The 14,889-nt window shown below is 42.4% G+C and overlaps 1 protein-coding gene across 3 annotated transcripts; it reads right to left on the reverse strand.

The window, feature by feature from the left end:
* Positions 1-1,289: 1,289 nt before the first annotated feature.
* GET4 (guided entry of tail-anchored proteins factor 4) lies at positions 1,290-14,564 on the reverse strand. Of its 3 annotated transcripts, XM_068908447.1 has the most exons (10): positions 13,169-14,044; positions 12,489-12,613; positions 9,827-9,905; positions 9,302-9,383; positions 8,195-8,344; positions 6,433-6,571; positions 4,383-4,523; positions 4,224-4,299; positions 3,736-3,808; positions 1,290-2,646 (listed from the first exon to the last, which is right to left on the reverse strand). In XM_068908447.1, the coding sequence occupies exons 3-10, from the start codon at positions 9,899-9,901 to the stop codon at positions 2,558-2,560; spliced, it is 825 nt and encodes a 274-aa protein (XP_068764548.1). In that variant the 5' UTR covers positions 9,902-9,905; positions 12,489-12,613; positions 13,169-14,044; the 3' UTR covers positions 1,290-2,557. The 3 variants fall into 3 exon arrangements, with proteins under 3 accessions (XP_068764548.1, XP_068764547.1, XP_009688400.1); XM_068908446.1 differs by lacking the exons at positions 12,489-12,613; positions 13,169-14,044 and adding an exon at positions 14,229-14,564; XM_009690105.2 differs by having other exon boundaries at positions 12,489-14,041.
* Between the last annotated feature and the right edge of the window lie 325 nt (positions 14,565-14,889).

The following is a 14,889-nucleotide window of genomic DNA, read 5'->3' on the forward strand; positions in this document are numbered from 1 at the left end:
ATCTCATCATTGTTATGTCACTGGTAAGAAAACTGTGGTACTAAATGTCATTTGATTGAATAAATTATTATGTCAAATCAGTGGAAGTGTCATATTCAGTCGGGGTAGCACTAAGACAGGGTTTTGGGGTGGGAGGGAACAGAAGTAGCTGGGGTTCAGGTAGGGGCCATGCTGGCCCACCGTTCCCCCTGCCTGGCAGCCAGGGGCTCCCCGACACCAGCACCCAGGAGGGAGGTGGGAAACGGACCCTGCGGGAAGACTTCATGAAGCACCCTCCCCGCCCTGTATTCTATCTAAGCATGTATAAAGCTGGTTCATATAAACATTTTATTCACACTCTCTCTGCCTAATTAGGTATCTAAATGCTTCATATAAATATTTTATCTACACCTATATAAATGTGTATGTGTATATATACATATTCACAGTCTATGTATATACACACGGTATGTACAAATATACATATATACACACATATAGAAATATATACATGTGTATGTATGTACATTTGTCTATAGGTGCACATGTAGACACTACATGCACATACCAAAATTTTTAATATTCATGTGTGAATTATATCTGCATGTACATGCATGCATGAAAGTATAATTTTTTTATATATGTAATATATAATTACAGTATATAATACTGTTACATTCTATATTTGATATATATTTATTTGATATATATATATATATATATATATATATATAAATAAAATGATACAACACTCTCTCCCTATTAAAAAAGAAACCCTATAAATAGATGCAAAGTCAAAACTATATATGCACACCCACTGGTCTTTATTGGTTCCCATACAGGAGTGCAGTATGGCTGCACATGGCATCTTGCATTGATGCTGTTCACCCCAATCTCAAAGCCGGCTCAAGAGCAGGAGGATAACGGTCGCAGCACCAGCAGAAACGCTCTTCTGCAGGCCTGCACAGGCTGGGATCAGGCCAGCGTACGCACTGCTACAGCACAAACCTGTGCAGTCACTTTTAGCCATGTAGGCAGGACACAGGAGGGGCCACTGCTGCTCCCAGCCACTGGACAAGGCTGCTTTCTGCTTGCTTTGTATCAGATACACATTACAGAGGACATCAAAATGATAATTAGCCTAGTTAGTTATCATCAAATTAGGTCCAGACCTGCAGAAAAATAATAAGCAAAGATAAAGCTGCAGTACTGAGATCCAGATGATCTGCTGTCAAATCTGGCAGGGAAAAAAACTAGCAAGGAACACAAGATCTCTGCTCATAAAACTCTCAGAAAGCAGCAATATGTCATTCATCCTGGTATAAAGTGTTTATTTGAGACTTCACAATTAGCACAAAGTCTTCCTTTCAATGCCTTTTCTTTTCCATACAGTCAATAAGTTTGTATGATTCCCGCCCTCCCCTATGCATGATTGCTGTTTATTAATCTAAGCCTTTTCATTTTCACCATGAAAAAATAAAGCGTTTCCCCGTTTCATCTGCTCGCTGTACCACTAACATCCGGTGTGCTGCATTAAAGAGGAGGAGATGTAGAACTGCTATGCCTACCACTGGGGTTGAAGTTACTCCATTATTTATTGATTTATTCTTTTTACAGGAAGTGTTAAATGAATCAATCACCCAAGAAAAATAAATATATCATAAAGAACAAAAAGTCTGCAGTATCCCTTTTCTTTACAAAGAGCTGTGGTTCAAACACAGACTGTGGCAAATCATTTCATTCACTTATAAAACGCCTTTACGTACGCTTATAAACTCAGATTGAAAAAGAATCTGTTCCAAAGAAGTAGAGCCACAAGCCAGAGGTATTTTAGATACCCTATTTTTACAGCTAGGCCAGAGAGATCCACATGGAAGCCACTTACCTGTGTCCCACTGATCAGCTTTTACTCAAAAGCAATTCAATTTTGTGCTTTTCCAAAAATATCAGCCAAACACATGCGGGCTCAGCCAGGGCCCAATCTTAAATAGGCTGAAAGGCAGCATGAATAGCATGCATGTTGACTCACTGCAGTAAAAGTGAGTTCTTGGTATCAGTGTCTCAGATGTGCATCTCTAATTATACTCTTTGGCTCATCTCACAATGCTTTTGGCACCAGCCTCACAAATAAATTATTCAATTAATCACCCTGCCTTTCAAGATGTTCCTTGGAGATGGCAGAGGTCAAGGAGGCTTTCTTGTAACAAAGATGTTATTGGTAGACCTTGAAGTACAAGACCCATATTTATGCTTTATTGAATTACTGTGCAAAAGGGAGTACTGCATCAGAAACCGTAGAAGACTATATTTTAATCAAAGTCACCAGCCGCCGTATCGGAAACCTGCTAACAATTGCTCCGATTGGTTCTTTTGGCTATTTTTTGTTGGTTTCTTTTTTTTTTTTTTTTTTTTTACATAAATAATATAGACCGAACATTATAAACATTTCAGCAACCATTTCTAAAAGAGCGGAGGAGCCCTTTTAGGCGCCAAGAAACAACTGCAGGATTCAAATTCCAAAACTGTCTTTGGAGTCATCGAATCATCAGATTTACACGGCACCCGAGGACAAAAATATTCAGTCAAGTTCGATAGGACTGCTATCTTCCTGACCATCTTCTGTGTCATCATCTTCTCCAGTTCCCATCAGACTGTTTAAAAGATTTCCTACATTAAATATAGGACAGTCAGATTTGACAGTTTTACATTCTCATTTCATAATCTTTAACTATTTTCCTACTAGCCTGCTAGGGTGCAAATTTCAATAAAGAATACTCAGAAAATCTTTTGATGAAATAAAAGTGATTCCAGTAGACACTGGAATTCCCACACCTGTTTCCACTAGGATCTTGATAATGGATGGCTCTATTTTGATACTGTTCCTTTTTCTAAGAATACACTTATGTATGTAGCTGCATCTGGGGGGGGGGGGGGGGAGAGAACAAATGAAGAGACACATCCCATGGTGAAACTCTTCAACAGTAACACTGCTGTGCATGATACTGTAAAGAATTTGTCTGAGACAAAAGCATTTATGCACCCTCCCTGCTTTGCTCAATTTAAAGAGGCCTGAATTTCTAAAAAGCTGTTATTGGTACATGAGATCTATGATACTCGTGTTTTTCATCAAATTTTGGGTATCAGTGAACTGACATTTGCAGGTAAAGCTTCAAGTCAGCTTACCAAAGGAAGAGCTTAGCTCTCAAGGAAAAACATTAGATTTTACAACAGTAATTCAGTTCAATCTCTTCCTTTCTCATGTTCTTCAAAGAGCCAGGAAACAAGGGCTGAATTTCTCTATTACTTTTCCTTTCTTGTAGAAAGGTAGTATTAATTTCAAAACATCAACTTTGAGAGCGCTCATTTTACATCAACACCAGTTAGACCTATACCAAAGTCCCAGATTTTACTTTAGGAAAAGCAGCCACTGAAGTCAGAGCAAATTAAGTTTTAGCACAAATAAGGTTTTGCTTTACAGTTATAAGCTTTACCAGAACGTCAAAATGAACTGCAAGAGTACTTTATATGTTTCTTCCCTTCTCAAAAATGAAAAGTCTACTAGCTACAGCACTTTAATCTCATATCCAACCAATTCATCTTGTATTCTATAGCAGTGACTGTTTCTACAGGCCACGGGAAAAAAATACAATATACTCGTTAGAACAAATCATCTGTTTCTGGCACATCTGTCTCATGTAAGCCACCACTCTGAAAAGACTGGTAGTGTCTTTAAACACTCGCCAACATAAAACTTACCTAGTAATCCTCCGTAGGACGATGTCTGCTTGGGTGGAACTCCAAAGAAAAGCTGTCCTATTCTATCTAGGTACTGAAATGACACAGGATGGAGAATGATGTCAACTACTTCGTTTACCGGTGGAAAGCCTCTGGACAGCAATCAAACTGCACAAGCTGGGGCACTGACCCCTCTCTACAAGCTGTCTTCAAAAACTTTACTTTTGAAACAACATGTCAAGGAAAATTAAAATGTTGCATGTGCAATAGTTATGAATTGCCATCCTGCTCCTAAAGGGCACTCTTCCAAATATACTGTATAAAGTATCAAGTCAGTATCTAACTACTTTGAGGAAGCCCCTAAAAAAAAGTACACTTTGGTGGCTGTGGCAGCCAGACTCTGCAGACTGTGACCTGCCAGGTTTGCAAAGTCACAAAACCGAAGACAATCAGCTTTTATTTAACTAATTCTGCAGGTTAAATTCTGTTCACAACTACTAGTAACTCACCTCATTATACATGGGATCTCTTTTCAGCGAGGGTTGATACTGTTCACACAATACTGTAAATACTGTTAGTTTTCCTCTAGAAAGGAAACAACACAAAATGTAATCTCAATAACGGATGAAAAGGTAACTAAGAACAAAGTAACAAAAATCATACTGTACCCATCAACGGCCAATAACAGAAACCAGATGAAGTTTAGAAGTGGTTGAACAAAGGGCGGACCCTTTTCTATTGACGGATGTTTCTGTGTGTATGTCGTAAAAACAACTGATGCACTGGTCTTATTTTTTAAGCAGAGAAATCTGTAAAGGGAAGCAGAACGGAGGAAGTTAAAATACAGAGAAGAAATTTTACATGCAGGAAAAAAAGGGGAAACCAAATGCTCAGTCACTACTACATTTGTGCATAGAAGCCTTCTCAGGCTTAAACTGATAGCAGAAACTAACTGGTAGAGATGTACATCTCTCGCAACTGTTTGGTAATCAACTGAGGATATGAAAATCACTATTTAGCTAGTTTGTGGTATAAGCAGCTTGGGGAGGAAATGACATTAAATATTAACAGAATGAGTTAAACCTAAGCAAATCGTATACAGGAAGGTTACTGAAAGAGGGCATCAAATAAAAGTGTGGAAAGACTGGCTGCCACGTGATTCAAATTAAATGAGACGTTACCTTTACCGGTCCAGAGCTTACCACACTGAGGTAAAAACCTAGTCAAAAATTTCTCACCTGGCCCCATCCACTCCCAAATACATCTCCTTTCAGTATGCATCTGTCAGTGTCCAGTGACCCTGCCGTTCTCTTGCTGTCACCCCAAAACAACATGGCATCAGGGCCACTAATTTAGACTTTGATACACAAGTCTGAAAGTCTCACAAAAAAAAATATGCATTGGCTTCCTGAGTGATTCGTCAGCAGTTAACATATCAGTTTCCCACATTGGTCAAATCTTTGTTCAGATCCAGTTAATTTAACTGGGTAATCTTTGCAAGTCCACAGGCCTAACACGGACTGTCTGGGACAAATGCTGTCAGCAAGTACTGGGAAGACTGCCACGAGCAGTCTCATTTTTGGTCACAAGCTGGCCTCCAAAGCCAGACCCTCACATGTGCAGGGAGCAGGGATTCTTTTGCCTTACTGCTGAGCAAGGAATTACAATGCTTTTCATTAGATCATAAACTGTGATGTAACAGGATTTAGCACGGTATTTGAGATACAGGCCAGTAAAGGATGTAGAAGCGTTTCTGTGTAACTACTGGAGAAAATAATCCCATACCCATAAGCTCTCACTAGAAATTTTTTCCTCCGCAAAACAAAGCCCTACAGAATTGTTTAAGAGCCCCATCAGTCCTGCATACACTGGTCTCCTACAAAGGATTTTCTGCCTCTCAAGAATCACTGCAGTCCAGACTAATCTGACAGCTCACTGCTGCCAGAAGAGAGACAGACTTGCTCTCACCTCCTCCCTCTCCCCCAACACTTACTCTCCCCCACTTCTCTCCCTGATTCCCTGCTGCACAGCCCTGTCTCCACCTCCTCCACAGACTCCTCCATAAGCTGCTTTCCTTGACTGAAGAAAGCCACCATCAATGATTAATTACAGTAAAATTGGTTTTGTTAACCTTAATTGTACACGCGCTCTGCAAATGCACATAATAGCTTGCATTCCCACCTCCTACAAAATAAACGCGCAAAGCAAGTGAAAGCCACCAGCAACTGTTAAACCAAGCACCATCACATTGCTGCTCATAAACCAGGGTGACCCAAGAGTAACTGTCTCTTAAGACCACGGGACTGACAGTAAGTACTAGGCTAAAGGCAAATATAAAGCCCACTTAGCCCCAGTCTAGGTAAGGTCATCTAGGCAAATCCCAACCAGTTGTAAGTTAGTGTTAATAAAAACATAAGAATCATGCTTTCAAGGTCACACAGACTACATTAACTCTTTAAGCCATTAACATGATTTCACATTTCAACCTTAATACAATTTTTTTTTTTTTTTTTAATCTGACACCAATTCAGCACACCAGTTCTGAGACAGTCTGCTCCTGTTGTTATCATATAAAATTACTTCTAGAAACTTTGGCCAGTTTCACAATTTCTTTTGAAAAGCACGGGCAGTCATCCTACAGTTATCCTGATTAAATTAGGTTGGCCTCAAATACAATGACATCTCAGCAAAACAGTCAAATAATATTATAACACCTACTGTAGGACCGCCTGTGCTACAAACATGTCCACCTCACTGCGATATCCTCTGGACGAGGAGTATTCTACTAGCATATTTGCACATCCTTCGCCATCTGTAGAGTGCAAGAAGTGATACCGAGATTCACTATAGTTTTGCTCTACAAAAGGAAAAAGAAAATGGCTTTTAAGAAATCAGTTCAACATACTTAAAACGCACATTTGCTAGGCTTGTACATTACAGCTAGAAAAAGAGTAAGAGCTACACACACGGTAGATAAACAACATGACTAGCAGTGGCCTTTTTCTTTTGTAAGTAACAGACAGCTTATAAAGGTAGATAATAAATACATTATTCTACATATATTTGAATCAGTGCTATTAAAAACATTTCATTCAGTGTCACCAAAGAACAAGGCTACCACTGGGACAAACAGCTACCTTGTGCAGCAGTCATATCATTTTGTTCAACAGTATCCTGGCATTAACATGCTATCATCAGCCCTTAGAAGAGGAACCGAGAAGTTCCCTATTTAAGCATGTGCACCAAGAAATCAAACAGCACCTTCAGCATATCTTCTTTCTCTGCACTTAGAAAGAAGGATCTCCTATTTTTAGCTTAGCCCACTCTTGCTATCAAAAGTAAAATTACTTCCATTTGCTGAATAGAATGGCAATGATGTAGGGAAAAAGGCATAAGAAATGAAAAAGGTTGGTTAGAACTTAATTTGAGGCACAGTATCTTGCAAACCCACAGTAATGGCAAATCAAAACTGGAAAGCTGCTAATTTTTGGAATATAAAAGCTCTTGTTTTAAAACTCTGAGTCACTTCTGAGGAAGCTGTGGAAAACAAAAAACTAAGCAAACATAAATGTTTTGTTCTTCAAAAGAATGGCAAGCAGCCAGCCAGAAAACATGGATTTTTACTTTCAAAACTCGACTGTTTCTTTCTCATTTCCAAACTTTAATGCTCTGCAGAAAACCCTCCCTTTTTGGCTGGTAGCAGCCACCGAAAGCTAATGAAACGCACATGAGAACAGTTACGGGACCGCATATGGCACACAAAAAGGCAATGAATTGGACTGTTGACCACTGGGTCAGGATTATGATATGATACCCTGATCGGTGACTTTACAGCTACTGAAAAACTTAAATGAACCTTGCGCTGTTACTAATTCATGAGAAACCACAAAAGAGAGAGCATTTATTCAACTGTTCTCACTCACCTTTGTTTGTTTGAGCATTAACCTGTTAAAGACTGTGCAATTAAAACACTTTAGCTCCTTTTAGCCCATCCTACATCCTAGTGATAAAACTCCAAATAAATCGAAAGCAACAGCTTTCGTTCTAAAATGCCTGAAATAAGTTTGTCCGTCAATGTGTCATAAGTATCTAATTACAGACCCAAAGACTGTTTCAGATGCTAAGTGATATATTTCAGTCTTTTGCAAGTTTAACCAGGATTTAAAAAGGAAACAAAACAAAATAATACAACAGCCTTGCTCTCCAATAGTTTTCTTCCTAACGACACGTTATCAAGCTACCCGAATTTCTAAAGGATCAACTTTGCTTTTATCGAGAGGTCTCCTGTATTTGGGGTTTTGCACCAGTACAGAGTTACAGGCCTATATAATTTTGTTAGTAACATAAAGCTGAAGTTACTGCAAAAAATGATGTAATAGCAGAAATAAATAATTCATTTCTGTCCTGGCTTCCTTGAATTATTTCCAAAGTAGCTGACAATATTAAAAAGAAAAAAAAAAATCCAGTTAATTGTTCTTACCTTTCCACAAGGTAATTGCTAGTAACTGGTGTAGTTTTGGATGACCGAGTTTTCCTGATCCTCCGCTAGACCATTTCAGTGCTCTGGATACAAAAGCCACTCTTTCCGGAGAATTTGGATCCATTAAACTAAACAATTTAGCCAAGTTTTCTGGAAGCAATAATATTCACAAATATTTAACGTTAATAGAAATAGAGTGACCTCCTGCTTCTAGTGCATCTTTAAGACAAGACATTTAAGATACAGTGCTATAATATACTGAAGTTCCCTAATTAGCCTTCACAAGACATCTTAAAAAACAGTGCCTTTGAACATGAGCCACTTCTCATATGTCGAGTCAATCTTGCATCTATCAGTCAGCAGTACTCCACAGCCAAAAGCTTCGCCTTGCAGTCGGCATGGCAACAGCTCCCCATCTCATCGTTTGGGATAGAGTATCCCCAAGCATCACGCAGTCCAAAGGAGGAGGAAAGACTTCAAGTTACAGGAGTGCTTGGCATTCATAGCGAAGCCACGAGGCACAGAAGCCCGTAGCTCAGGAAAGGACCATCAGAACTCACTAGATGTGATCCAGAATATGAGAGCCAGTCTAAGTAAACAAAGTACGCCTCTGTCCCAGCCCTCTGTCCCCACCCACAGGCTGCTACCAACAGTGGTTCATCCATGCTGCAGCAGCTCTTAAGGTTTTCCTGACCTGTCTGTTTACTGAATCTGACAGTCCAACAGGTAAAACTTCCTTGTGAATGGCTGATTTGCAAACAATGCGCACACCATCGCATTGCTGGAAAGAGAAAGTGCCATCCACCAAAGCCCTGGAGACATCACTGGCTGTGCAGACCATATAATCACTCCTCTGTTGAGGAAAGGATGATGCCACAAGACAGCAATGTTTGTTCTAAGCCAGCCCCTGTGCTCAGAATACTGTTGGTTACCAGGAATCCATTACTTTCTGATAATTTTGCCCAGTTCTTTTCTACGATTATGTTAGCCATGTGGGAGACCACAGCGCGCACACACAAAATCAGGTTTGAAGACTGTTAACAACCTCATAAGTATTTTGAACTGAAATCTTAAATACCATCAAGCCAAACGCAAAGGTCATCTCACCTAAAAGGTCATCTGTTACTTTTGCATCTGATTTCTCCAAAGACTCCAAAACCAGCATGGACAGATCAGCAGCGCTATTTTGCTACAAAACAGACATACACTGGTAGCGATGAAGATATCATTGAATAAAAAAAAAGTTAAAAAAAAAAAATAAAGACAAGTTTTGTTCCTCAAGCAGAGTTTTGTCAGAAGCAGATTATACTTTTATCAATAGCACACATAAGGCACATCACCAAACCTCAATCCTCCCTTATAAAAAGTAACTACAATTTGGTGGTATCAAAAGAGAAGCCTCCAGGAAAGCAAAACAAATGTGGCTAAGATTATCGTTCGGACACACACAAACATTTCTGCATTATGTTCCAGTTTAGCAAAATACCTCTTTGTGCAGAAAGACTCAACAGGTAGATGAAAGGTTACAGAGCAATTCCCCCAAACATAGACCACTGAGAATTTACCATTCGCCCCTTAAACTCTTTGAACAACAACCATCCCAAAAGCACATACACAGGAACAGTGACTTACCTGGCTATGACTGAAGAACAGCAACGCCCCTGAATACATTAGCTCTCTTGCTTCTGCATGTTTCCCTTGTGACATATACCTGAAATCAATAGCAAAGCCACGTCGAGTCCTCGATAAAAACTGCCACAAAGCAGTAAGTTGTGTACGGTCAGAATTACTTGCATCTAAAGTGACTAAGACTACTAAAATTTAAAACAAAGGAATAAAGCATCTATTTTAAAATCAAGTTAGTTTCAATAATTGAACTGAAACCTACGATTTGTTCTCTGCTTGAGAGTAGAGAGAATACAACCTAATAGTGTATGAATGAAATCTGAGAGCTTCAAATCCAATTTGCACTAAAATAAAGAAAGATAAATGATCCCAAGAGTTCAGTGGAACAAGAGATGTCAAAGCATAAAACACCACCACTCAGACTGTCACATCAGAGCTTTTTCTAAAACCAAATTAGTCATGAGGAAAGAGCTTAACCTTGCACCTTGGACAGCTCCTACACACAGCAATGCTCATGGTTAGTCCAGTTATGTTAACTGATTAAGTTCTCTAACATGTTTTACTGCATCAGCTAAAACGATATGTGTTTATAGCAATATACCAATATATATAACAACTCTCTCCAATGGAGGAACCATACTGGGGCCAGCGCTTTTACCACTGATGTCCTCTTTTCATTCTTGAAGTCTCTCTGACCACTACTTTTGCTTACCAGACAAGGGGACAAAAGCTAACCATTAGCCCTTTGCTGAAACAAAATAGCTCAGCTCTGATGGTGTCTACTAAGACAACAGCAGCCAGTAGGATCTACCATGCAACACTTTACAGAGTCTAAGCAGCCACTAGTTCATAACAGAAACAGATCAGGTCTTCCAAATTTAACGCTTCAAAACACAGGTGCTCCAGCACCTCCCTTCCACGCTTAAAGAGTTAATCAAGAGATGAAGGATGAAAGAAATTGCTCCCAACGGTTACCTCAAGAACAAGAGCCTCTTACAACCATACTGTGATTGCAGCCTCTTGCACGTCATCACTGTCATTAACTAAAGTTAGTCACATGGATAGTCACATCTCTAGATTAGAAATGCATTCCTTCCTATAAAAGCATTTAAGAAGTGGCAGCAGATATAGTTTCCAACTTCCATTTTTCTCTTAACCTTGTATCAGAAAGAACATTCGCAGATGAGTTAATAACGACAGGCAATTTGCTCATCTCAAAATCGTAAGACACCAATTCTACCACAGTGCTTTACTATCTGCAATGTTCGTTTTGTCCTCTACGACCCCTGGTCCTGCTGTATCCCTGCTTCAGCCCTTCCTGTTCTCTGGTCAGAGCAGCGCTGCTGCTCAGCCTCCCTGCTCCTGCAGTGGCAAGGCCCCTCGGTAGAGCAGATGTGACACACAGGCATCCTCACACGGTGACAGAGAGGGGTTGGTGTTTCTGGGAGTGAAGCGGTCAGGGATGGGACTGTGTGGATGAGGGGGGCCACATAACTAGGGGGAAAATGAACCACCACTGGATCCCCAAAAGCCCTTGTGCTGTACGTGAAATTGCTGTCATGGGGTGATGTTCCCAGGGACGAGTCTTACTAGTGAAAGCAGATCAGATAAGGAGCCAGGGAGGAGAGACGCTCTTCTCAAAAATCCTAAAGTCTTTTATATGAAATAACAGTCTTGTAATACTGGATAGCCTACTGATTTTTTTAAATAAGTATCCTCAACAAGTCACGTTTGCACCACAATAAATACTATGGACATCAGTCAGACAGATTGGCAGATCCCACATTTTCACAGTTGGTCTTGCTTACAGATTTGCTTCTAGGCTTTCGACTCTCAGTCTCATTGTGAATCCCACTTCTGCAAATTCATTTCCAGTGCACTTGAAACGTTATTTGGTGACACAGCTCCTAACCTGGCAAATTTTACAGCTGATACGTGAAGACGCTGCAAACAACTTTATTATAAAAATAAATAATATATTTAGAAGCTTTCTTAAAAAATACCTTCTAATAAAAAGGGATTTTTAACAGAAATAAATATTTTCCACATCAATCTAACTGGCACTGAAAACCAGAGAGAAGCTTCCTCATAACTACAATCCTGGAACCGATTATTCATACCAGAAAGAGTGCCTACAAGCATGAGGAAAACAGAAGCCAGTTCAGCTACAACAGTGATGTTAAACTTGGAAGTATGACTAACTCGCCAAATCACAAACAGAGAAGAGTTCAGCACAGTCAGTATGTACCCTAACAACCTTCGGCCCGGGTATTTATGTTCAGAGGAATATAGGACTCGCAGGGGTTAGTCAGGAACAGCAGTTTTCCACCTTACATGGGAATCACAGGGAGGGATAAGAACTGTGCAGGAGGCAGGCTCATGCTAGTATTTCCTCCTCCTCCCCCATTTCTTCCCTCCCTCCCTTCTCCAGCTTCAAACACTTCTCAGTTTATGACTTTTGAAACTGAGTCAGGATTCCAAGTTTTAACACACGCATCATGACAGAACAGGCTAATATTTTACAGGCCTGTTTTGTTTAAAAGCAGTAAGCACTGGATATCCCAATCACAATCCTGCAGCTGAGATCATCTCACTCTGTGAAGTTTAATGTCTCTCTGGAAAATGGTTCATGGTCAACCAGATTTTATAGGGTACAGACAAAACTAACCAGGACTTCTTCTTGGCTTCAGCGACTTCCAAACAAGTTTCACAATCCCATTGTATCTTTTTGCCTAGAAGGAAGTGCTCTTCCTAGTTACGAATCTGTCACCTTGCCGTTTAATTGAGCACCTTCTTTTTCATGCATTTAAAATAGAAAAGACAGGAACTTCAATTGCAAGTTAATTCAGTGAGGCTTAAGCAAAGTATACAAGGTAATACATTTAGAACATTGGATGAGAAGCGACCTGCTGAGTCAAGTGATCTTCTGCAATTACAGCCGTCCCATCACATAATCCTTACTATAAAATAGTCCACGCTTTGCCTTACATTCAGATTGAGTCTCAAGTACAATTTAAGTTTTAAGACTATATTGATGATGCCCTTACTGATCCCATCAGAAGGCTACTGCAGAAAACCACTGCTTTAATTTAGTGCCGCTACTGGTGTCAGAAGTAGACCATACACCAGTGACTTTCCCCACACACACTCCTGGCTCCTATTTTTCTGATGGCCCTCACAGGCCTATTCCCATCCCAGCTTAGAGGAGCTCCCAGGAAAGAGGTTAGATAAGTGGGCTACCAAGACTCAGAACGCTGTTTTTCAATTGGTTTTCCCCAGCAGAACCACAGGTGACATTTTTAAGTAAGCAAAATTGGGACTAACAGCGGAAGGCCACAGAAAAAATACCTTACTCTGTATCCCTGAAAGCAAGGGTCTATATTTTAAACTTTGATGAAAAAAAGGGTGACCACAACAAATTGCAGTGGATGTGAAAAAATATTAAAAGCTTTTGCAATAAAAGTTAGGATAAGCTTTTGATGACCTAAGAAGCACTAGTAATAGTTCCCAATAAGCACCCAGGCCTGCTCTACTTAGTCGTTGTCATACAGACAAACAATACACCAAGTAGAATTGATTCTAATAAAATCCTACCGCACAGGTGATACCTGCAATTCTGAGAGCTAACCATTCCTGCAAGGGATGCCACAGGGTTGCTACCATGCACCAAAGCAGCTCTGTCCCTTTATTGAGCAATAAACAAGCCAAAATGGTAAAACTGAAACAGCAGATACATCCTAGACAAACTGAAATTAATTTAAAATAGGGTCTCAAGTGAAAGGACTTTAAGCAGGGTTCTGCTTGATGCATCCGTGAACGTCCCCGGAGTCAGGGACGCATAAAAAACCCAGAGCTGAGCCCACTCGGAAACGGAGCGGGGGGCTGCGAAGGGAGGCCCTGGGGCCGCCCAGGGCTTTGCCTCGCCTCCTCCGAGCAGGAGCGACCAGCCCGCGGCGGGGGGCCGAAACCCAGCTCCTTGCAGGGCTCCCCGAGGCGGAGACCTCCGCCGCACGGGCCGGCCTGCACGGGGCGAGGCGGCCGCCGCTGTCACCGCCCGCGCTGCCGGACTTCGCCGCGACCCCCGGCCCGCAGCGGCGCCCGGCCCGCCCTTCGCAGAAGCCACCGCGGCCGGTCGCGGAGGGAGGGAGGGAGGGAGACGGCGGCGGCCCCGGCCGCGACCGGCCCCCCGGGGCCGACACCGCTCACGCTGCGCTGCACTGCGCTGCGCGCACCCGCCCCGCCCCCCCGGCGGCCCAATGAGGGAGCGGGAGCAGGAGATGGGCAGCAGCGGCAGCCAATGGGGAGCGGGCGTGGGCGCGGCGGCCAGGCAGCAGGGTAGAGTGCGTGGGAAGGCTCTGGAAAGGCCGGGCGGGGGAGGGGCGGGCGCGCGGCGCGGCGGCCGCCCTACCTGAAGAAGAGCGTCCGGTACATCTGGTGCGCTTCGTAGTAGTCGCCTTTCTCCACGCTGGCGCGCAGCTTGCCCTCGACGCGCTGCACGCCGCCGCGGTTCCTGCCGCCGCCTTTCGAGGCTTCCTGCTCCGCCGCCGCCGCCGCCATAATCGCCGCCGCCATCAACGCGGAGGAGGGGGGAGGGGGCAAGGGGAGGGAGGCGGGCGCAGACGCGCGCAGCCCCGGAGCGACGTCGCAGGCGCCGCGCCTCGCTGCCCGCCTTCCGCCCACTGCGACGGCGGCCCGCGAGGCTCAGGAAGCACGGCTTCGCGGAGGGGCGCCGCGTCACGTGGGCGCCGGGGGCGGCGCCGGGGAGAGGGCGACAAAGCGGCGGCGGCGGCGGCGGCTCTTCTTAAGTTTTTTTTTGTTTTTTTTTTTTTAAACGTATATACCGTCTGTATACGCTCTATCTACTACTTGAGAGCCTCCTCCTGGACTGAGATGACCTGGCTGTCGAGTCATGGCAGCGGCCCCCTTTCCTTAATTTTTACTTTCTTGCTTAGAAGAGCTTTCCTGCAAGGGTTGTAAGTAGTACACGCTTCAGTGAAGCCGTTTTAAAAATAGTAATCATCGCTTATGTTTCTAACATGGTTCCTCTTCCAAGAGGGAAAAGCTGTTCC

Source organism: Struthio camelus, chromosome 15 (assembly GCF_040807025.1).
Source record: "Struthio camelus isolate bStrCam1 chromosome 15, bStrCam1.hap1, whole genome shotgun sequence".
Classification (NCBI taxonomy): domain Eukaryota; kingdom Metazoa; phylum Chordata; class Aves; order Struthioniformes; family Struthionidae; genus Struthio; species Struthio camelus.